Below are 25534 nucleotides of genomic sequence, written 5' to 3'. Positions count from 1 at the left end.
TTCTCCTAGTGTATCTTCAACTCATGAGATTCTCTCTTCCATCTCTTGTATTCTGTTGCTTATGCTTGCATCTGTAGTTCCTGATCGTTTATCCAGCTTTCCTATTTCCAGCATTCCTTCAGATTGTGCTTTCTTTACTGTCTCTATTTCGGTTTTTGGTGAAGTGTTTCCTTGAAAGATTTGTTGATATCTTGTAATTTTTGTTTTTTTTTTCCTTCCATTTCTTTAAAGGTTTTTCTGATATCTTCTTTGAGGTCCTCTATCATTTTCATGAAGATGTTTTTAAGGTCATTCTCTTCTGCTTCATCTGCATTGTGATGTTCTGGTCTTGCTGGTGTATGGTCCCTAGTCTCAGGTGGTATCATATTGGTTTTTCTGTTTTGGAATGTGCTTTTATATTGTCTTCTTCCCATCCTTTCTTCTGGTTGGTGTAGCAGGAGTCTCTTCCTCTCCTGGTAGGTATGGGACCAAGGTTCCCTTCTGGTAGATGCAAACAGTTCCAATACTCTGATATCTGTCCTCTATTCCTGGGCCGGTGGATGGAGGCAGGACTGTTACCAGGGGCCTTTGCAGTCTGGGTGTGCTGGAGCCCATTGGCTGAGTTCAGATCCCGTGAGCAGACCTCTGGAGTCGGGTGTCCCCGATTCCTAATTAAATATCTTACTTTATAAAAGTTTCTGTGGCCGTGGTGTCTCTTCACAGCAATAGAAACCTTAACTAAGACAATGTCTCAATCAATAGAAAATTCAGTGGAGTTCTTAAAATATCATAGAAAAAAGTTATTTCCTCTTCATAAAATGGTTATTTAGTTTCTACCATACCATGAAGATAAATCTGTCTTTAATTTTTTCTCTGTGTATCTATTAATAAATATATCAAATAATTTCATTAATGGAGGCTTTGGAATTCTGGAACTATTCTGTATTTCCATCAACTCTGGAGAAGAAAGCAGTCTGATTTAATTCACATAAAACAGAATGATATCAAATAAAGCCTTGGAGAAGACACTCCTGTAAAAATAAATAAATTTCTGCAAAGATATAGTCAAAGATCATTCTTAGCATAAAATTCAGATTTGCTAATAAAATTTCAGAATGCTAAATAACACAAAGTAACTGCTTCCTCTCAAATGCATTTGCTGTTTGCCTGGGATTAAAAGATGATGGCAACTGCAACTGGAAGACAGCTGCTTTAGACAAATGTGGACTTTCCTGATTTCTGCAACTTCTTACTCACATTTTAACTGATTATGAATATGATTTCTTTTTGCAGGTGTGATGAGTGATGAAAAACTACTTGGTTTACAGATTCAGTGTTGTTGTCATGTATGTCCTTCATATAGAAACACTGAGGGCAGGTATGAATCTCTTACTTCCTTTCATGAACCTTACCAATATTGAGTTTGTAAAGAAAGAAAATGTTACAGTCTCTGTTGCCAATTTGATGATATCCAGAATTACCTGGGAGACAAGTCTCTGCAAACACACATAAGAGGGTATTATAGTAAGTAGGTGAAGTGAGGTGGGAAGATGGTTTTACTGTGAGTGGATTAATTCCCCAGCATGGGAGCTTGGACTGTACAAAAAGGAGAAAGTGAGCTGAGCACAAACACTCACTCCTCTCTGCTTCATGGCTGTGGATACAATGCAAAATCCAGCATGTGGATCAACACAATAGAATATAGAGATAAATTCTCACAACTAAAGACAAGTAACTTTTTACAAAGTTGGAAAAAACAGCTTTTTAAGTGAATGTTGCTGAGAAAAACAATATACACATGTAGAATGCTAAAACTATAGCCCATCTCTGATTGTGTATAAAACAAGTTCCAAATATGGAAAATATTTTGATTTAAGATCTAAAGCTCTGAAAGGGGGAAAAATATGAGAAAACACTTTGAAATACAAACATAGGCAAGAACTTTCTGAATAGAGCTCCACTCCAAACATTGAGAAAATAATGCCAAAAAAAACAGACAAATGGGATTGCATGAAATTAACTCTCTCTGTACAGGAAATAAAACAGTTAATTGAATGAATGTCCTACAGTATAAGAGAAAAATATTTGTTAACTCTACATCTGACAAAGGATTAATATATAGAATATCTAAAGACCTCACAAAAGTAAATACCAAGAAACCCAACAATCCAATCACTAAACAGTCTAATTAGAGACTTCTTAAAATGAAGTAAAAATAACCAATAAACATATGAAAAAGTTCAACATGATTATCAGAGAAAAGAAAATTACATCACATTATAATTTTATCTACCATGGTTAGAATGCCAATTGTTAAGAAAACAAATGAATGCTGGCAAAAACATTGAAAGGGTTGTGTTATACAGTACCGGTCACATTCTAAATTAGTTTAGACACTACTGATATCAATATGTAGGATCCAAATTGGGAAACCAAAACAACAAAAAAAATAAAGTTCATCAACCATATTATGCAGCCATACCACCCTTGGATATTTACTTGAGAAATTCTAAGCCAATATACCACACAGTTCTTTGTACATCCATATTTATTGCACCACAATCCACAGTAGCTATAGAGTTAACCTTTGTGTCCATCAACAGAGAAATACGTGACAATAATATTCAACCATGTAGTAGAACAAAATTTCATTTGAAAGAAAATAGATTCAATACATTAATGCAGATTAATGCATTTTAAGCAAGTTAATTCAGACAAAGAAAGACAAACATTGCATGTCATGAAGAAAAACAAAAGGAGGAGAAGAGAAAGAAAAGTATTAATGGCTTATGGGGGCATGGGAATTAGTGAAAGTACATTATGCACTTGTAGAAAAATGACCATAAGATACAACCACCTACATACAATAGATATATACCAATAAAAAATACAAAAATGAAGCTATAACAGTGATTTTTAAACTGAACTGCTGATGCCCTTTTGCAAGTCTATGGCCCTGACACTCCCTAATTGCTATGGAGTGGTTCCACTTACATATATAAGAGTGGCTGCCAATCTTGGGGGTTCCTTGTCCATCATTCTGTTCTGGTTGATGGTCTTCTGTGCCTCTGCACAGTCTTCCTATGTGGCTTCCTACTCTGCAATCCTGAAACGGTTGCTCAAATAGACAGCTGTTGTGTGCTACTGCCACCTGGTGGTTTTAGCTTGTTCCAGCTATCGGACCCTGAAATTCTTAAACTCAGATTCTCATGGATCCACCTGATGTCATATGGAATTTTACCACTCTTGAAATGTCATATGATCCACCTACTCCTTAGTTTCTCTCCTCTTAAGAACCCCATAAACCATCATTCATACACTACACCTTTGCTTTATCTAGAAGGCCATACACTAGAAACCATACAAGCTTTACTAATAGACAATATTCTACCAATATTCCATTGTATAAACATAGGACATTTAGCTTATTCAGTCACCTGTTGAAGAAAATTTAGTTGCATCCAATTGTGAATAATTATGAGTAGTGATGCTATAAACATTTGGGTGCAGGCTTTTGCATGGACCTATTTTTCAAGTCTTTTCTGTTGTATCTAAGCATATGAAGTATGAAGGCTCAATACTATGGTGAGACTGTGGTTAATTTGGTGAGAGAGAGGGGAGAGAGAGAGAGAGAGAGAGACAGAGACAGAGACAGAGACAGAGACAGAGACAGAGACAGAGAGAGAAAGTTTCTAGGCCATGACTGAGTACTAGTGGGCTAGTTGCCAAGTCAGTCATAATAATAACCAATAGCTAGGCAGGAGAGGATAGGCAGGACTTCCAGGCAGAGATGGGAACTCTGGGGGAAAATCTGAGATGCAAGAAATTCTTCAGCCAGACATGGAGGAAGTTGGACATTCAGTACTAAGGAGAGGTAAACACCATGTGGCAGAATGTAGATTAAAATGAACAGGTTAATTTAAGTTTAAAGACCTAGTTGGGAACAAACCTAAGCGAAGGCCAAGATTTCATAATAAATAAAAAAAGTCTCCATGTCATTATTCAAGAGTTAGTGCTATAAAGAAAGACCTATACACAGGTGTCTGAACATTCATTAGAGCATTGGTAGCTGTAAATGGAAGTTTCTGTCCCACCCAGCCCTGCATCTATTTAGTTCCAAATAAACACACAGAGGCTTATAATAATTATCAACTGTTTGGCCAATGGCTCGAGCTTCTAACTGGCTAGCTCTCTCTTAATTATTAACCCATTTCCATTAATCTGTGTATCTCCATGTGGTCTTGACTTACCAGTGATACCGTGCCTCCTGCTTCCTCAGCAGCTACATTGTGTCTCACTCACAGCTCACCCTGTGTTCCTCTTCCAATGTTCTCCTACTCTGGTAGCCCTTTCTATACTTCTTGCCTGGCTACATCCTGCCTGTCCATTGGCAAAAACAGCTTTATTCATCAACCAATAAGAGAAACATATATTCCCAGCATACAGAATGACATCCCCCATCTGTCATTTGTTGGAGGAGCTGTTTCCATGAAGAAAATTTACTCTCCCTCCTGCAATTCACCAGCCATCAGATGCCAATAGCTTCTCAGCTAGGGGTGGGACTTTATGAGCCCCTCCCCCATTCATCCTTGGATTTGGGTGAATTTAAGCTTATGCATGTAGTTACAGCTGCTGTGAGTTTACATGTGTGAAATTTTAAGCCATACAGAATTGTCTTTTCTCCACACACTCCAGAAGACATCATTGTCACAAGCCAAATTTCTCTGTGTATTTGTGTTTCTAACCTGTCCTATTGAGAACTCTTCTTAGGGAATAATTTGAGATTATATGAACATTCACTGAATATATCCAATAAATTTTAAGATCTTGTAGAGAAATTTTAAACTTAGCTGAGTTGTTAAAGTAGAAATTTCTCCAAGAAGTTCACAGATATGCTGTGTGTGTGTGTGTCTGTGTGTGTGTGTCTGTGTGTCTGTGTGTGTGTCTGTGTGTCTGTGTGTGTGTGTCTGTGTGTGTGTGTGTCTGTGTGTGTGTCTGTGTGTGTGTCTGTGTGTGTGTCTGTCTGTGTGTCTGTCTGTGTGTGTGTCTGTGTGTGTGTATGTGTCTGTGTGTATGTGTCTGTGTGTGTGTGTCTGTGTTTGTGTGTGTGTCTGGGTGTGTGTCTCTGTGTGTGTCTCTGTGTGTGTCTGTGTGTGTGTGTGTCTGTGTGTGTGTCTGTGTGTGTCTGTGTGTGTGTGTCTGTGTGTGTGTCTCTGTGTGTGTGTGTCTGTGTGTGTGTGTCTGTGTGTGTGTTTGTGTGTGTGTCTGTGTGTGTGTGTCTGTGTGTGTGTGTGTCTGTGTGTCTGTGTGTGTGACACAGACACACACACACACAGACACACAGACACACACACACACAGACACAGACACACAGACACACACAGAGACACACACACAGACACACACACACACACACACAGACACACACAGAGACACACACACACAGAGACACACACACAGACACACACAGACACACACACACACACACACACACACACACACACACACACACACACACCCTACTGATTCCATTTAGTGTTGCTCATATGTATGGGTATTTAGAACTGACTACTTAGGAATGAATAACCTATGAGGGGGCTGATTCATGGAGAAGACTTATTCTTCACTTTCTCTGCCACCATTAATTGCTTGTAGCTCTTCATCTAAGGGTGAATGAAATCTAGTAAGATTTGGTTAGCATGTCAACCAATGATACCATTACGCAGGTCCTGTTTAAGTGACCAATTGTTGAGGGTTCATGTGTACATCTACCCTCTCATATGGAAAACATCATCTCACAACTGAAATCCTGGTCCTATAGTTCCTGAAGTCATACCACCCAAATTCTGTGATGTTCCTTAAGCCGTGGGTGTAGGTATTATTTTGTAGATGTATTAATTGTGACTGTGCACCCCACAGTTAGTAGTTCTCTGCATTTTGACAAACTGAGAACTTCTTTAGTAGTTTCCAAATGCTTCAAAAGGAAGTTTTTATTTTTTTCCTGCAATATATTTGATCATACTATTTCTCCTCCCCAACTCTCCCAAATACTCATACATACTTTACCTACCTACATTGTTCTCTTGTTTCTCTTTCTCGTTCTCATTCTCTCTCTCTCTCTCTCTCTCTCTCTCTCTCTATATATATATATATATATATATATATATATATATTTCTCCCTCAAAAAAGTGAAACAGAGATGATTCAAACTCAATCAGTAAAGTACTTGCCACAAAAAGAAGTTTAATAATAGGAGAGAGCTATATTTATATGTAGATGTGAGGCTATGTCTTAGAATGCAGTTAGAATTTATACTAGTTTACGAAAATGGCAGTAGTAGGTTCTTAAAAACAAATTTAAACATGCAATGGATAAGAATTTTTCAAAATCAAGGAAAGTTAATATCTGTGAAGCTTAAGCATGAAAACAGACATATGTTAACCCTCATTACAATTACAGAATAATAAATCTTAGAATCACTCAGAAAAAGAAGGAAATAGAATAAAAGAAGCGTCAACTACTGAGCTGATAGCAATTATTTTAGGAAGTCATTTGGCAGCAATGGAAATTATACACATTTCAGAAGAGGAATAGTTTGATGAGCCACCACTGATGATGTGAAAAACTTAAGATACTTTTTTCAGGTATGCTGGGGAAGGGTAGCTCATAACAAAAATGTGTTTGTGTGTTTTGAGGAAGGGGTGACTTAGAAGACTTCCTTGAATAAATCACATTTTGGCTTCTTGTTTCTCTTCCCAGAACGATTCACAGTGACTGGATTAGAGGGGCCAGTCTTGGCTCCATTTGGTACAGTACTTGAGCTCAGTTGCCAGTTGTCTCCACCACAAAATGCTCAGCACATGGAGATCCGCTGGTTCAGGACCCACTATACACAGCCTATTTACCTATACAATGATGGCAAAGACCTGTTCGGAGAAATTATTCCCAAATATGTGGAAAGAACAGAGCTCCTGAAAGATGCCATTAAAGAAGGAAATGTGACCCTCAGGATCTTTGATGTTAACCCTGATGATGATGGGCAGTACCATTGCATCTTCAAAGATGGAAAATTCTATGAAGAGCACATCACGAAAGTCAAGGTCATAGGTAAGCATGGATTCCTCTGAAACTAATTTTTAACTTAATTCAGTGGTTTACATGTAAGAAAAATGTCCACTTATAAGTCTTAGCGCAGTTGTTTTGATTCATTAAATAGAAAATATTTTACTGAAAGAAAAAAACAAATTAAACAAGGAGGCCCTTCATCACCAAATTTATTTAAAACAATAAGTCTGCTTATTAGAACAATAATTGATAATTGAGTATTATGTCCTCTCCATAATTGATAATTTTATTGATTTATTATGTCAATTAGAGCCCTGTAGAGTTTTGACTATCCTTATATCTACAGACACTGTAGTTAACATGGAGAAGAAATGGTTTTCTTTTAGTGTTCTTTTTCTCTTTCTGATCACTATACACTACTGATTCCCCTTTGTTTATAACCAGCTGGGAGCTCCCGTGTTCAGATTCTTGTTCATCCTCCTACTACCCAAGGTGTGATAGTGGAGTGTCACTCCAAAGGTTGGTTCCCACGGCCTCACTTGGAATGGAGAGATAGCAGAGGAGAGGTCATTCCAGCTGCATCAAAATCCTATTCACAGGATGCAGACAAATTGTTTGATATGAAGATGACACTTCTCCTTAGAGACAGCTCTCTCAGGAACATCACTTGCTGCCTTTGGAATCCTTTAACAAGCCAAGAGGAAAGCACAGTCATTGTTCTACCAGGTAAAATTAGTGTATTCACTCTTGAAATAAGTTTTAAATAATTTAGGCTTGAAACAAAACTTGTGATTTTTCATTTGGTTTCAGGTCAATACTTTCCCTTCATTTTATTTATTATCTTATCTGTTGTCTGATTGATTCCCTTCGCTAGATTCATTTCTTAAGCCATTTTTCTAATACTGGAGATTTTAGTACATGAGAGCCTGTTTTCTCCTAGTGTAAAATGTTGTCTGATATTCTTGATGTTTGGCTAACTTGTTACTCATTTCTTAAAATGTTTAAATAACATTATTCATTATAAAGAATATAAATGGCTGAGAGCACTTAAAATGTTCAACAGCCTTAGCTATTAGGTAAACGTAAATTAAAACTTCTTTGAGATCTCATCCCTGTCAGAATGGCTAAAGTTAAAAAAAAGGGAGAACGACAAAGGCTAGCATTGATATGGGGGAAGGGGATGCTTAATTACTGGTGGTAGTAGTGCAACTGGCAAATCTACTATGGAAATAAGTGTAGAGATTCCTCAGAAAGCTAAAACTATATCTACCTTATAATCCACTCATGTGCATATACCCTAAAGACTCTACATCTTACTAAAGAGATATTTTCTTACCATATTCATTGCTGTTTTATCCATAATAACTAGGAAAAGGAAATAATCTGTATTTCTATCAAGTAATTAGTGGATATTGAAAATGGAATGTATTTACTCAATGGAATATTATTCAACTATTAATAAAAATTAAACAAAGCTGCTTTGTCACTAAGATTCTATAGTATACTTTGAGGTCAGATATTGTAAATACACCTAGCATATACAACCAACCAAAAATTCTAATGTGAAGAAAAAAGCATACTTAACAGTGTCGGTGAAATGTAAACTGCTTCAGCCACTATGGAAATAGTGGTTGAGGTTTAAAAAGATTCTAATTAAGTGCCTTGAGAGATGGATCAGTTCTACATATACAACAAAGAACTCTAGAAGTATTTACACATTTGTTTATTTCATCATTTATCATAAGAGCCAAATTTCAGACACATAAATCAGTAAGCAAATGTGGTATATAATTTTATTCAGCCATAAAAATGAATAAAATTGCATCATTTGCTGAAAACCGTGGGCAACTAGGAACTACATAAAGTGAAACAAGGCAGATTCAGTAGGACAAATATTACACGTTTGCTGTTATTTGTGGATATACACACACACAAATAAAAGCAGAAGGGAGAATGGAGGAAGGACTAAGACTGTTGAAAGGAATGGTGAGAAAAGAGGAATGCATGTGATTATGAAATTGTCAAATTATGAAATCTTGATCTAAATGCCATGAATATATGCCCATTTAAAAAATTAACCACAATATATGGTGCACATACATCTATAATAGTCATATCTCTTCATATACTATCCGATTTATCAATATGTAATATGATATATCTAATATAAGATGTTCTTTTTTCTTTTGCCATTTTTTATTTTTTAATTTCATTTTACATTCCAACCACAGTTCTCCCTCTCATCCCTCCTCCTGCCTTCTTCAGCTCCTCACAGCCCCCACTCCTCTCCCTTCAACATACCCCCAGTCCACTCCTCCTCATGGGCAAGGGCTCCCATGAGGAGTTAACATAGTCTGGTAAAATAGATTGGGGCAGGACCAGGCCCCCCTCCCATGCATTAAGGCTAAGCATGGCATTCCACCATTGGGTGTGGGCTCCAACAAGCTAGCTCATGTACCAAGTTTGTATCATGGTACTACTGCCAGGGACACCTCTGATAGTCCAAGCTTCACAACTGTCTCCCACATATGGCAGGCCTAGTTCAGTCCCCTGGAGTCTCCACAGTTGTAGGTCTAGAGTTCATGAGTTTTCACAAACTTAGTTCAGCCCTCTCTGTAGATTTCTCCATCATGAGTTCATCATTTTTTTGTAGCTGAGTAGTAGTCAATTGTGTGACTGTACCATACATTAAAGCTAAGCATGGCATCCCACCATTGGGAGTGGGCTCCAACAAACTAGCTCATGTACCATATTTTCCTTATCCATTCTTTTGTTGAGGAGCATCTAGGTTGTTTTCAGATTCTGGCTATTACAAATAAAGCTGCCATGAACATTGTTGAACAGATGTCCTTGAGATATGATTGATCATCACTTCATTACATGCCTAAGAGTGGTATCCCTGGGCCTTGAGGTAAATTAATTTCCAGTTTTCTTAGAAACTGCCATACTGATTTCCAAAATGGCTGTACAAGTTCACACTCCCACCAGCAGTGAAGGGGTGTTCCCCTGACTCCATATCCTCTCCAACGTAAGCTGTCCTCAGTATTTTTTATGTAAGCCAGTCTGACAGGTGTAAGATGGTATCTGAGAGTCATTTTGATTTGTATTTCCATGATGATTAAGGATGTTGGCTAATTGTGATTCTTCTGTTGAGAATTCTTTTTATCTCTGTACTCCATTTTCAAATGGATTAATTAATCTTTTGTTGTCTAGTTTCTTGAGTTCTTTATATATTTTGGATATTAGTCCTCTGTCAGAGTGGGGTTGGTGAGGATATTTTCCCATTCTGTAGGCTGAAAGGGTTTTTTGTAATTCTTTTTATTAGTTCAAATTAGGAACAATTTGAACAATTGTTTCACATGGCAATTCCTTCTCCCTCTGCCTCCCCTCCCCCCACTCCTATCCCCTACTCCCAACCCCATCCACTGGGGGCTCCCCAAAGTCCACCACATCATCCTGGTCCAGGCCTAGGCCCTCCCCCATGTGTCCAGGCTGAGAGTGCATCCCTTCATGTGGGATGGGCTCTCAAAGTCCCTTCTTACACCAGGGAAAAATACTAATCCACTACCAGGGGCCCCCTAGAGTGCAGAGGCCTCCTCATTGGCATCCATGTTCAGGGGTCTGGATCAGTCCTGTACTGGCCTCCCAGATAGCCGTCTGGGGTTCATGTGCTCTCTCTTGTACAGGCCAGCTGTTTCTGTGGGTTTCACCAGCCTGGTACCAACCCCTTAGATTTTCATTCCTCCCTTTCTGCAACTAAGTTCCAGAGTTCAGTTCAGTGTATATCTGTGGGTGTCTGCCTCTGCTTCCATCAGCCACTGGATGAGGGCTCTAGGATGGCATAAAAAGTAGTCACCAATCTCATTATAGGGGAAGGACATTTATCTTCTCCACCATCACCTAGATTGTCAGATCCTGTCATCCTTGTAGGTCTTCCTTTCTCCACCCAACCATATCACTCCTATCTCCACCTCCATAGAGCTGGAATTAGGAGCATATTATCCTAAGTGCTGAGATCACCTTTGTGTGAGCTGTTTCTCTAGAACAGCTTTATTTTCTTGGCTTTCTTTAATGGTTTTATTGACTTCTTCGTGTTTGTTTTTTCTTGGTTTTCTTGGCTTTCTTTAGGGGATTTATTGATTTCTTCCAATTTTTTATTATTCTTTTTCTCCATTTCTTTAAGTGAATTCTTCATTTCGTGTCACTCAGTGTGGCCTAGAACTAATAGAGATCCATCTCCCTCTGGCTCCTAGTTCTGTTATTAAAGGTAATGACCACCACCACATAGCTTCTTTAGCTAACTAGTATGGCTACTAGGATTAAGTGTTTATCACCACTGCCTGAACTCTAAGGTTGTGGCTGGTTTGCATCCTGAACACTCAGGCAAGATTTATTAAATCCTAAATAATATATCGTCACAAAGACTAGCTGCCCAGATTTGGTACTTCCTACCAATGGGAGGAGTCTTCCCACATCAATCATTTCCTCTCTATTGCATCCGTAATTAATCAAGAAAATGTCCAAGAGATAGGTCCATGGGTCAATATGATGAAGGCAATTCCTCAAGCTATGTGTTCCCTCCAAGATCCCTATAGTTTGTGTCAAGTTGACAAAAGAACTAACCAGCACATTTGCTCTGGGCCCATAGTTGTACAATCATTCAGTGAGAACATGGGCATTGCATGTGTCCTAAGAGTTTAGACAGAACTGAAACACTGATTTGGAACTGACTTTATATATTCCCTGGAAACCTGTGTCTGAGCCTTGACAGGGGAGAGGAAAATTTGTTTTTCCTCATCTCTTACAGTCAGGGAGTTTATGAGGCAGAAATTTACACCTATGCTACTTTTCACACACTTAGTATCTGCCTCTCCAAACTGGCCTAAAGTTTCCATTCCAAGGTGACAGAATTGGAGAAGAATTGGAGGTACTAATTCTAATTGGGTTAGTTCAAACACTCTCAATTTCCTGCATAGTAAATTTTGTGGCTTTCTATTTCAGATGAAATGTTTTCTTGGAATTTTATTTGGAAGACTACTGTGGGTGTACTTCTGGCTATGATGACACTCTTCATCATATTTCGAAGTATTAAACTACATATCCTAGAAGGTAAGTAGTTTTTCAGGATGGGGTAACCAAAGTGGGATAGGAAAAGATAATTAACACTGAATTATACTTCATTCAGAATCCTGCCTGCAAGGGTATTATCATGGGTCATACATTATACATATATCTTATCCTTAAAAGACTTTCTTTTTTACCTCCTACTGCCTTTCAAATGAATATCTCCTTTTACATATATAACATATATATATATATATACATATATATATATATACAGTTTGCTGAGTCCATTTAATATTGCTCATATATTACATTTTTCATGCTTTAAAGAAAACTGAAAACATGAAATTTAAAAGTAAATGGATAGAACTAAAAAATATTATACTAAGTGAAATAACTCATGCCCAGAAAGACAAAATCCACAAGATCCTCCTCATTTGTGTCCTTACCTCCGAATCTTCAGATATGAGTATTCACCCTGGAGTAAATGCAGACACCAGGAAAGTGTCTATTAATAGAATCACTCTGGCTTCCTGTCCATCAACGTTAGACAGCATAGCCTCTTCCCATTCTGCTACCTCTTAAAAGACTTTCTCTTGTTGATGTAGCTGCTGACATTTTCGTTTGTGAAAGTCTAGCTTCATCTGCATTTCTCAAAATGAAACTTTCTTTTCCTGTGGTGACAGATATGAAAAAATGAAACCTACGTAACATCCAACATTTGTGCATCCTTCTCTCTTGACTTGTTCAAGGTTCTAGTGGACTCATTTAGGGCAGAAAGTGATGTTCTAAACTGCACATTGCAGAAATGGCTACATAGTTTTCATTCAGTGGAACACCAGGAAAACTGAACCTATTGGGAGATGTTGAAGTATCAGGTGGTTTATCTTCCAAGGAGAAAAAAAATGCATTCTTTTCTAACAGTGCTATACTTGTAGAAAGTGAACTTGGAGGGTCACAAGAAAAATTAAAACACATATGTACAGTTTTCAGGTTTTAAAGGTGTGCTAGTTTTAATAACCTTGAACTGACAGATTGGTGTGTAGCTCTATCTTTTCAGTACATATTTAAGACCTTTGAAAATTTTCCCATGTACAGCTTAGTTGTTAGGTAGGGATTTGGGTGTCAGCACTTCTGGTTACTCTCCTATTTCTTGACTTCCTCACTCATTACCAGTTGATCTCCTTCCCTGAGTTCTACTACCTGAATTAAAACAGCTTTCATTCTCCAAAATTGCATCTAGCCTACACAGCACAAAGCCACAGAGTCGCTACATTTATTCCTGTTTATTGCAAGATAAAATCTAGGTTTTTTGTTGTTGTTTCTCTTTATGACTGCATCCTTGAACACATGCATTTCCTTCTTCAGATTCTCAAATCCCTCTTGAGAGACTTGTAGTTATAGACTTTTCTAAATAGACCTTTCCATCTGAATGCCCTCCCATTATTAAGTCTTCATCTCTGGTGCACCTTGAGCTGGCAACATTTTATTCATCTTGTCTTGGCTTCTACATGGCTCTAAAGCAGCAGAGCTAATCATATGATAGGAACTATCATGTCATAAGATGAAAGCAATTACTGAGGCTTTGCTACTGGCAAACCTTATTTGAAAATGCTTATAAGTACTAAGTTTCATAACCTGTGTTGTATATACTTAATTATTTAGTAATTATTTAAATATTTAGAAATATTATTACTAAAGAATTACCTATTCAAATGTCCTGAAAAGCAATTCCCAACACTAGGAAAGCTACCCAGTGTTTGAGAAGATTCCAATTCAATTTCAGCTTGCTTACTCTGTGTCTTGGAATGAAAACATGTGGCATCTTCACACTTATTCCTGATGAAGATCCAAGAGCAATGGCTATAATATGTATAATTTTGAGGGACTTTGGGGCCTCCCCAACCAGCAACATATAGGAAGATATCCCATATGGGCTCAAGGATTTTAATTTAATAACCTATGGACTACAGTAGCAGCATTATCATTGATGCAGAATACCTGCATTCAAACTATTTTTTAAATTATATATAGGTTTATCAAGACATAGTTTCTCCGTGTAGCTTTGACTGTCCTAGAACTCACTATGTAGAGTAGAATGGCCTCAAACTCACAGAGATCCACCTGCCTCTGCCTCCCCGGGTGCTGGGATTAAAGACATGCACTACCCCCACCAGGCTAAATTATATTTTTATTTTTCTTACAAAATATGTTCCCATATGTCTTTAATAGACATCATTACTGTTGATTATCCCACACTCTTGACCCCTTTGCTCATCACTCCTTCCTCTCTGCAACTAGATTCCGGAGTTCAGCTCAGTGTTTAGCTGTGAGTGTCTGCTCATGCTTCCATCAGCTCCTGGATAAAGGTTCTAGGATGGCATATAAGGTAGTCATCAATCTCATTATCAGAGAAGGGCATTTAAGATAGCCTCTCAATTATTGCTTAGATTGTTGGTTGGAGTCAACCTTGTAGATCTCTGAACATCTCCCTAGTGCCAGATTTCTCTTTAAACCCAAAATATCTCCCTCTCTTGTGGTATCTCTTTTCTTGCTCATCTTTATTCTTCCTCTGACTCGATCTTCCTGCTCTCTCATGTCCTCCTCTCCCTTCTTTTCCCCTTCTCTTTCTCATAACTCCCTCTCCCCTCCTGTCATGCTCCCAATTAGCTCAGGAGATCTTGTCCCTTTCCGCTTCTCCAGGGGACCATGTATATCTCTCTTAGGGTCCACCTTGTTTACTAGCTTCTCTGTTGGTGTGGATTGTAGGCTGGTAATCCTTTGCACTATGTCTAAAAAACATATATGAGGGAGTACATACCATGTTTGTCTTTTTGTCATTTCTCTTCTTAATGATAAGTATTCTTATTTAGGTAAGATGGGACCTCATTGTTATTTTAACTATTTAATTATTTAGAGAAATCAATCATCCCTGCATCTCTGGAGTGAAGGCAATTTGACCATGGTGATCTTTTTGGTATTTTATTAAATTCAGTTTCCAAGATATTATTGAGAATTTTGGCATCTGTACTCATCAAGGAAATGCTGTAATATTCCCTTAGCGGCTAAGAGTGTTTATCACTTTAAAAATATTTAACAGCCGTTTATATACTTCTTTTGATAACTGCCTATTCAATCCCATAATCTATTTTTTAAATTTTTTAGATATTTTATTTATATTATGTACATGACTGCTTTGCCTGTATTTATGTGAGTACACCATATAAATGCCTAGTGGTCACGGAGGTTAGAGAGGATATCAAATCCACTTAGAACTAGAGTGACACACAGTGTGTGAACAGTGTGTATTTATGTGTGTGAACATGTAGGTGCTAGGAACCAACCCTGGGTCCTCTGCAGGAGTAACAAACATCCTTAACAACTGAGTCATCTCTCCATAACCCATTTTTATTAGATTGTTAGTTTTTTTGGTGTTTGGGTTTTTCATTATTTATATATTCCAAATATTAATCTTCTGTCAGGTTAGTAGCTGGTGATTTTCTCCCATTCTCCAGGCTGCCTCTTCATTTGGTTAAATGTTTCCTTTGCCTTTTGATTTCCTAGGCCCATTTGTTGATTGATTGTATACTGAGTGTACAATGCACTGACGAGACAAAGTTAAAATATGCTGGAGACCATGGAAAACAATCTTACCTTTGAAGAACATGAGGCACAGGGACCATGCAAACCATGCCATGCTGTGTTTTTAGGAGAAGAAAGAGTAAACAAAAATTATAAAGACAGAGAGCTTAAAGGGAGGAAGAAATATATACATACATACATACATACATACATACATATATATATATATATATATATATATATATATATATATATATTCGCAGAGCAGAACAGGGCTGAGATGTCCTGCTCAAGGGACCTGGTGTATTAGGCAAAACCAAATGGGAATTAAAAAGTGACTGACCTGATGCTGGCTTTCATCCGGTCTTGTTCCTGTTCTTTCCCCACTACTGGGAATTCCTCTATTAGGTGTAGTCCTATTCTCATTGATGAGTCTTTCTTTGGTTAATTTGATTGCTGATTATTTCCTAGGACTATGTTCAGTGCTTCAGAGAAGAAATTTCAGATCTGGTCACACCTGTATAAATTCATTCTGATTTCAATTGTGAACATTAGCCTCATCTTTTGTGCAGCTCCTGCCAATGTCCTGAATATTGCTTGGAATCTGTTTAAAGATTCATCTCTCTAGGTTTTCAGGTGAATGAAGACTATTCAGGCTATTCAGTGGTTTCTTTTTTATAACCTCATAGTGTTCTTTTTATAGGTTTCAGTGTATAGTTCTATATCACTTAACCTGGTTCACTTAGGATCTTGAGCTACTGAATCACCATGATAAGCAAAAGACTTTTTTTGGAAATGGCTTCCTACTTCTGCTTTATTGTCAGTGTCAAGCATCCTGTGCCAAGTGGAGAATGGTTTTTCACTTCTCTATTACTGTTGTCTCCCTGTTGCCTTATTGTCCACCGATATCCAGCCCCTTTCAGATTACAGTTTTTTCTGTTTTTCCAATATTAATTCCTGGAGAGCCAGGCTGACTATGTCTGAATGACATCAGCCATCTTAAGTCCTCCCAGTGAAATTCTTATATCCAGAGCATAGAGTTTCAGGCAGTTAAGAGGTCTTTAGAGTTATCCTACTCCCAGAATCTTTCAGGCTCACGTAAAATGACAATGACAACCATGAACATTATATCCTATTCTCTAATTGCCCCACTGATGAATGGATGAGAGAAAGACAACCATGATCTGTCTTTTCTAAATATGTTTGTCCTCAACACAAGACCATCTCCACCCTAAAATCAACTATGATTTTTGCTCCTGTGACCAACAGTTCTCTAATCCTTCACATCTTGGCCTTAGCACTGTTTGAAATGCAAAAAGATGGCTTTAAAATGTAGACATTTCCTTTGTTTCTTTTTTAAGTTTATTTTTTAATTACTACTCATATTTACATATCCACTCCCCCATTCCATTTCCTTCCCATCCTCCCATGTTCCCCACTAACCCTCCCAACCCACCCCCCAAATCCTCCCCAGGGATAGTGAGGCCCTCCACGGGGGACCTTCAAAGTCTGTCATATCATTTGGGGGAGGGCATAGGCCCTCCTTGATGTATCTGGGCTGCAATACTATCCCTCCACAGGGAATGGGCTCCCAAAGTCCATTTGTGCTCTAGGGATAAAGACTGGCTCCACTGTTAGAGGTCCCATAGACTGTCTTGGCCTCCTAGCTGGCACCCACATTCAGGGGGCTTGATTTGGTCCAATTCTGTTTCCCCAGCTTTATGACTAGGGTCTCCATGCTCTCAGTAGGTCAGGTCCACTGTTTCTGTGGGTTTCTCCAGCCCAGTCTTGGCCCCTTTGCTCATCCCTCCTCCCTCTCCACAACTGGATTCTAGTAGTATGGTTCAGTGCTTAGCTGTAGAAACAGGCACCCACAGCTTTCCCTTGTTTCTTAATTCGAACTTTCTACCAACCAATAATCAGTGATTTTAACATTTGTTTCTTTAGGTTGCTCCGGCACATGCTGCCTCCATTGGTCCATGGCCATGCTGATACCCATTTTTTCTATTGTTATACTCTTATCACTCATCTCCGGTTTGTATAGAAAAACTAGAGGTATGTGATATAAAGAAAATGATATCTTTCTATAAATCTCTCTGTTTCCAAATGCTTAGTCATAGTTTAGCCAATGGAGAGTGATATCAGTTTGAATTTCATGAACAATGGGCCCTGGAACATCATGATGTTTGGATTACAACCTCTGCAGTTTTATTGAGTTTAAAGATACAAAGCAGCGGTGCATCTGCTCCTAAATAGTTTTCTTCAGTTTGATAATGTTATCTTTGAGATCATCACTTTACTTAATAAGGTAATTTGATCAACCCTTATCTTTAGGTTAGAGGAGATAATAATCTAATAGACCTTAACTGTCTTAGGTGACAGATTTCTTCTTACAATTGATGTCCAAAAGATGGACTGCTTCTCAAAATTATCCACACCTTCATGGAACTTTTTTCTGAGTTTCATGGTGGACATAAACACTCATAATAGATTCTTCTTCTCTTTGGTTCTCTCTGAGAAGGAAATTGAAATGGTAATTGTGAAAATTTTGGGATAGCTAAATGTAACATATTTAAATTGTGTCTTCTACTTTACCTTTAATCAGCAAGATAAAGTGATAAATTAAGTACAACTGTGCATTAAAAGCCCAAATGCAGAATTCTCAAATTAGAGGACATTTTTTATATTGATTAGATGGATTGAAGACACAAAGGGCCTTAAATAATAAAATTAAGTTGAGAGGGAGAATTTTAAAATTATCTTACACTGTGGTCTACTATGTTCACACATAGGCAAACATTTAAGACATCATGATAAACTAGTTAGTCACAAAAAGACAAATATTCTACCATTCCCTTTATATCAGTTACTTCCAGTAGTCTGCACCATGCAGACATAAAATAGAGTTGTGGAGTTGCAAGTAGGGGAAATTGTTTAATGGAATAAAGTTTCAGCTTATAAGATTAAAAAAAATTCTGGAAATAGATGGTACTAGCGGTTACACAAAAATATAGACACGGTCACTATTCAAATAAGAAGTTAAAATGGCTGGCATAGTCAAATTTATGTATGTCCAGTTAACCATAATAACAAATAAATTTAGTGTTGACAGCATTTAAAAATTAAAAGAAATTACTGACTTCTAGAAAAAAATTTAGAAAAAAAAGTTAACAAATAATGTGAATGTGAAGTGTTCTTTCATTTTTCACAAGAAAGGTAAGATGAAGCATCTGTTATCTTTTCTACTATTTTATAAAAGCGTTTAATATTTCTATTAATGAAACACAGCCCTGAGGGGCGGAAGTGTGTGTTGCACACTAACATTATGCATAATGCTGCTCTGAACATGAGAATACAAGTATTTCCTCTAGACCCTGACTTTAATTCCTCGAAGGTGTACACTAAGAAGAGGAACAATGATGCCTCTTTTTACATATGATTAATGAATTGTTATTCCATTTTCCACAGTGTTCATTTTGCATTCCCACTATACAATAGTGTATAAGGGTTCCAGACTGCTATGCCCCTTCCAACACTTGTTATTAAACTTTTTATATATCAGACATCCAAATGGGCAGTAGCCCATTACAATATTTTTCCTAGTGATGTTGAGCATATTTATGTGCATATTCTCCATTCACATATCTTTTTTGAAGAAATGTTTATTCAAGTCATTTGCACATATTTACATGGTATTGTTTGGTTTGATTGTTGAGTTTCAGAAATCCTATGCTTTATCATTAGCTATTAATCCTTGTTACCCATTCCATAGGTTGTCTTTTTATTTTCTCAATTATGCTTTTAGATGCACAATTTAAAGAGTGAAGTCCATTTTTTCTCCTATTTCTTTTGTTGTCTGTACCTTTGATGTTACATCCAATAAATAAATACCAAAATAAATGCAAAATTTGAAAAAAATGTTTGTAAAATATATGTTGACAAATGATTTGATTCTGCCCTATAAATATCAAGGATGTCTGTTCGAACCTCTGTGATAAGAAGTGATCAGAACAAACAATCTTGATATTTATAGGGCAGAATCAAATCATTTGTCAACATATATTTTACAAACAACATTGTTTCCACTCTATGGAAGCTGTTGAATTTTCATGACAATGAGTCATGAAGAGAAAAAACTATTTTATTAAAATTAAAGATACATAACATAAAATTTACAATCTTAATAATTTTAGCCTGATCTTTCCATGACATTTAGTATATTTTCATTTCTGTGTAAAAATCTTTGCCATCTATTTTCAACAAACTTTTGTCTTCCTAAAACTTTAGTGAGTCCCTGACAATGACTATACCTACCTCCAGCCCCTGGAAACTACCATCCTATTTTCTGCCTGTATACTCTTAATTAGACTAAGTGCTTTATATAGGTGGTCGCTTTAATATTTGTTTGGGGAAATTGGTTTACTTAATTCAGTATAATAGTTTCAAAGTTTATTCATAATATAACATATTGCAGAATTTCTTTCCTTCATAAGTTTTTTTAAAAACTGTGTTAATAATAGACATTTTGCTTATCCATTCATCCACTGATGGGCACTTGTGATACCTACATGTTCTAGGTGCTATAAATAATGCTACTATGAACATAGACATACAAATATCTCTTCTAAGTCAACTTTGAACTCTTCAGTGAATATAGCAAAAATGTAAATTTTGGATCTTCTAGCATATATTTTTTTTTATTTTCTGAGTAACTATCATGTCATTAGATGGTTTATTAACTACAGTTAAATTAGGAAGGCAGTTTTTTTTTGTTTTTTGTGGTTTTTTTTTTTTTTTTTTTTTGGTTTTCTCCACCTGCCTCTGCCTCCTGAGTGCTGGGATTAAAGGTGTGTGCCACCTGGCTCAGGAAGGCAGTTTCTAATCAGCATAATTATGTAGCATTGAAATGAGTACCCCAATTGTTAACAATGGTATTAAAATTACAGAGAATAATAATCAATTTCGAGATCTGATAATGTTTTCTACTTTACCTAGAAAACATACTTTTAATGGCTGTTTATGTTATACATTAGCATACTATTTTTGAAACATGTACGATATCATCAATTTCAAAAAGTTTATTCATCCTAAGAGCACTCTATTTGACCACACCCTTTAGAAGACCCTGAATCTTATGGAATCTCATCACTTCATAAAGGAGATAGAGGTGTAATACAAATACATGAGTTGGGCAGACTCTGGCCAGTCAGATGGCGTGTCATGATCCTTTGAACAGGACAATGTACATCTGATTTCTCACAGCTTACTTCAGGCTTAACCCAAACACATTCATTTTAGATTCATCCCTATGACCCCGACTACTTCTCCAATCTCATATATCCAGAAATTTGGATCAATGAGAACCAGAAATGTGAATCTATCAGAAATCTGTGATGCAGCATTCCTTTCTGTGCTTTGAACTTCCTAATTCTTGCATCTCTACCCAGTCTTTGTTTCAGATGCACAATTCGAATTGGATAGTATGTGGTTGGATGACATGACTGTGATCCTGAGCATGCTGATGGTGTTTGTCATCATGCTCATTTCCTTTATTTACTTCATACTGAGAGGTAAATGGTGTGGGGAAGCTGGGGAACTCAAATGAGGGATGTACAGACATCCAGAAAGTTGACTTTCGGTTCTTTGTTTTGATAGCTGGGTTAAGAAAGAAAATAAGAGTTATCTAAAGACTTCTATCATGCAGCCTTCTTGGGATTCCTGGAGCCTCTATTAGCACCATTAGCACCAGTGTTTATACTTTCAATGACAATGACAATCTCAGCTCTGATTTCGCAGTGTGACAACTGTCTCTGGTAAACATGGAAAGCCCACTATGTTTCATCTAGACATTTTCTAGTGCATCTGAATACTGGCTTTTTTGCCTTATTTGCATAATTTCTTCACATTTGATTTCAAAGTTTGAACTACTCTATGAAAAACTTATTCATATTCACAGGAGTTAGAGTAGAAATATTTCTGAATCTTTATGCAATGGAAGTATACATTGTTAAAGCATCTGCTAACACGTGCCCAAGTTTAAAAGTTCTTGTTTTGTTGTGCAAATGTAAATTCCATGTGAAAAAAAATTAAAGCATTATAGAGTAGTAACCCAGGAAGAAAAATTTAAGGTTTGATTACTGTACTGTATCAATATCATACAATCTGACAAACCTTAAATCTATCTGAAACTGTGGTATGATTAACCTAATATATACCTTTTATTAGCAGTATATTGCTCACTAACATGCAAATCCCTGGTGAGTTAATTTGGAAAATAAATCTATTGTATTTTACTTTATGTGTATAGGTGCTTTGCATACATGGATATCTATGCATCATGTGTATATAGTGCTCACAGGGGCTAGAAGTGGGTACTATATCCTATAGGACTGCATTTACAGGTGGCTGTGAGCTGTCATGCAGGTGCTGGGAATCAAACTCGGGTCCTCTAGAAAAGCAAACAGTACTCCTAAACATTGAGCAATCTCTCTAGCCTGGTGATTAAGAAAAATAGTATATAACCTAGACTCAGAAAACAACATTGTACATTGCTTTCATCATTTACTTTCTCTTGGCTTTCCCTAGATCTTCTATTGAAAATGCCAAGTATCGAGTCATTCTATAAGACAAACCCATATGTGAGCACCTATCAAGCTTTTATTCATTTATTGCAGTAGTTAACAAGAGGCACAAGGAAAAGTGTGTCTAGCTACACACTGTTCCAATTTCATTATGGAACAATACTTGAGAAAACATCAGATGAAACATGGCTCAAGTTGGGGAAATCATCTCATCACCAAAGGGTGTGTCAGTTTATGAAGTAAAGAAGAAAGAGGTCACAGGGAAGGCTTAGGATTCGAAATGTACTGAGTCAGCTTGTAGAAGAACATTATATTTGGAGGCTCCCCAACTCCAACTATAAAAAATATATACAACTATAAAAATACAGAAGTAATTGGAAAGAGTCTTAGTTGAGGCACTAAAGAAAGAGGTCCCAAGAGTAGGCTCCTGAACTTTATATGCAAAGGAGCATGTCTACCTAAGGATCTGAATATTTTGACTCCAGGTACATTAAGGCACTGCCTGGGCATCAAGATTGGCATGGGAGGATAGCTTTCTCCCATATGGGCAAAGCCTTTGGAATTTCCTGGTGTGGCATAAACGATCACACCTAGAATACTGGTCAGGAGCCAGACTTCTCTCATCTCAGGGTTTACGTCTTGCTTGATATTTGTGTTACCTATGCTTGGTTTCTGCCACCAAGAGAAGTAACCTAGCCATTTTTTACAGTCACAAGGATGGGTTCATAATAGATAAAAGTAGTACAGAGCCTGTAGCAAACATTTTTAGTTCAAGTGTCATTTACCTCTTAACCTGGTGGTATTAACAACAGGGTTGAAGGCAGGAAGCATTACTGTTCCTTAATGAAGCAAATGTGAGCCCTCTTTCCAGTTACATGGAACTGCTTATTGCTACTGCTCCTCTGTGTCCCATGAAGAAAAAACACAGAGCTGATTCAGCTATTTAAATATTTTATTAATTTACATTTTCAGTTTTCCCAAAACTCTGTGAAAATAATATAATAATTAATTTGACCAACAGATTACACAATGTAACAAAGAAAAAACCATTCTATTTATCACCAAATGTGCTCTATTATGTCTCATATTGTGAATTTTATCCCATGCCTAGTTTGTCTTCTATAGTTCACTCAATGGCCTACTTTATCCCCCATGAGTTCATTCTTATTTTTAATGACCAGATTTTGAAATTGTTCATTTAACATTTCAACCATTTTTTACATTTCAAATACCTCTGTCCATTTTGATTTTATGATTATTCAATTGACACTGAAATGTTGACTTTCTTTTTCCTGTTACTTTGCTGTGACTTGTGGATCTATTGTTCAGTTCTTGCCATTCACTTCAAGTTTTTCTCACTGGAGGCTTCTCTTGAAGGCTCAGTCCCTAGTATCACTTAGTGGGGGAGAAAATAGATCATGTAGCAACAATGACCAAACTGAAATAAATAAAGAAATACAATGTTAAATATGTTTAAATATGTTAAAGTCACCAGTGACCATAGAAAATAAAACACAAAGACACATAGAGGAAGCAATAACCTCTGTCTTGAGATGCTGCCTGTCTGTAACTCTCCAAGACATGGAGAAAAATAAAATGGATTTCTTCTCCAATTCTAAAGTGACACACAGATTCACTGTCAAATTAAATGCCCCCACTGGATTTAAGACATAAGAAAGGTTGGCTTAGTTTGTGAGTTTGATTGGCAGTTTCTATTCACCAGGAATATATGACTAACCCATGGGTGTGGCTTTGACTTCTACTACTGTTAAAGACTTGAGTCTAGAGATTTGGACTATTGCTGTTTTCCTCCTTTTTTCTGGATGCCCTTTTGTGTCTCTGTGCTTTTCCTCTGTCTGACCTATTCTTTAATTATTTCTCCTGTTTTTCCTTCAGAGTAACTTATAAGTTATCTTATTAGTTATAACTTATAGTCCAACATTTTCTCAAGATGTCAAAAAATATCTTTTATTACAATTAAAATCCATATTTCAGTTATAAAGATGCTCTGTGCAGAATAATTTAGCCTATCTTCTGAAGAGACTTATTCCTTGCAAAATTCCTCCCATCAGACACTTTTCTCTCATTATTTTAAACTGGAGAATTCAAGTTAACCAATTTGTAAAGTAATGTTTTCTTCTTAATGCTTTTATAAATATCACAGCATCTCAAAGGAAATTAATATATTCTCAGTAGTGTTCCCATCTCAACTATCGCTTTGAATAAGAGATGAATTCACAATAACCAGTAAATTCTATTTCTTTAACAGACCATCAAACAAGAACACAGGATTAAACACAAGAGATCCCAAAGACAGAGCACCATGGATAGAGAATCTACAGTACAACTATGTGCTATTTTATCACAGAACAAAATAACTATGATCACAGAATTTTGAATATGACCAAGTATTTGACATTGTGAGTGTGAAAATATATCTGGCTATTCAAGTTTGCATATTTGTGGCTCCTGTGAACAGTGACCTAACCTACCTACTAAAAGGTGGAAATAAAATCAGAACAGTGGGTAGAGTGATAACAAGGATAAAAATCAATAATCCAAAATATGGAAATGGAAGTAATTTTCAGAAAATAAAAAGAATTTTATTAACACTTGTGTTTAATTACTTGTGTTTAATTACTCTTAGTAATCATAAATATTTGTAGGGATTAAGTGTCTTAGTTAATTGATCATAATTTTTAAGCTGACAAAAAGATACATACTATACATTCTCACTTATTTCTGAAAATTCACTACCAATCTGATAGAAGAAGAGAATTAATTAATAGTAGACACTGGGAAATTCCCATGAGGGGCTTTATGTACAAAAAGTGCAATGGAGTGTCTCAAGATATGAAGTAAAATTATTTCTGGTTCATCTCTAAAGCATAGTAGAATGGCTACATTTAAAAAGTATAATAGCTCAAAAATGACTAGATAAAATTCAAATATCCCAGCACATCACAATGATGAAAGGTGGAAGATGTAGATGCCTATTACCTGAGTCAATTATTAGACTTTGAATTATATATCAAGTAGTTTGATATATAATATCTCCTAAAAGCTCCTGCAGTAAAGCATTGTTCCTTGCCTTGTGGTTTTAGAGTGTGGAGACATATATCAGGCTGTGGAGCCTAGATGAAATAGATCACTGGAGGCATATTCGCATGTGCTATGAATTTATGCCTGACCCCTACATCATCCTTCTCCTCCTCTTTTCCTCTTCCTTCTTTGTCTTCCACCTTTTCCTCGTCTTCTACTGA

The 25534-nt window shown here is 36.8% G+C and overlaps 1 protein-coding gene across 1 annotated transcript; it reads left to right on the top strand.

Moving 5' to 3' along the window:
- Window positions 1–372: 372 nt before the first annotated feature.
- LOC100756990 (putative selection and upkeep of intraepithelial T-cells protein 1 homolog) lies at window positions 373–25534 on the top strand (the record flags this gene model as incomplete). Its single annotated transcript, XM_035438663.1, has 7 exons — window positions 373–424; window positions 6739–7086; window positions 7489–7770; window positions 12046–12153; window positions 21138–21260; window positions 22276–22328; window positions 25376–25534. Coding segments are annotated over 7 exons (1125 nt in total), but the record flags the coding sequence as incomplete, so codon positions are not given.

The sequence above is a fragment of the Cricetulus griseus genome, chromosome 2 (assembly GCF_003668045.3).
Source record: "Cricetulus griseus strain 17A/GY chromosome 2, alternate assembly CriGri-PICRH-1.0, whole genome shotgun sequence".
Lineage (NCBI taxonomy): Eukaryota > Metazoa > Chordata > Mammalia > Rodentia > Cricetidae > Cricetulus > Cricetulus griseus.
Note: the sequence above shows the minus strand (reverse complement) of the source record. Positions and strands in the feature narration are given on the sequence as shown.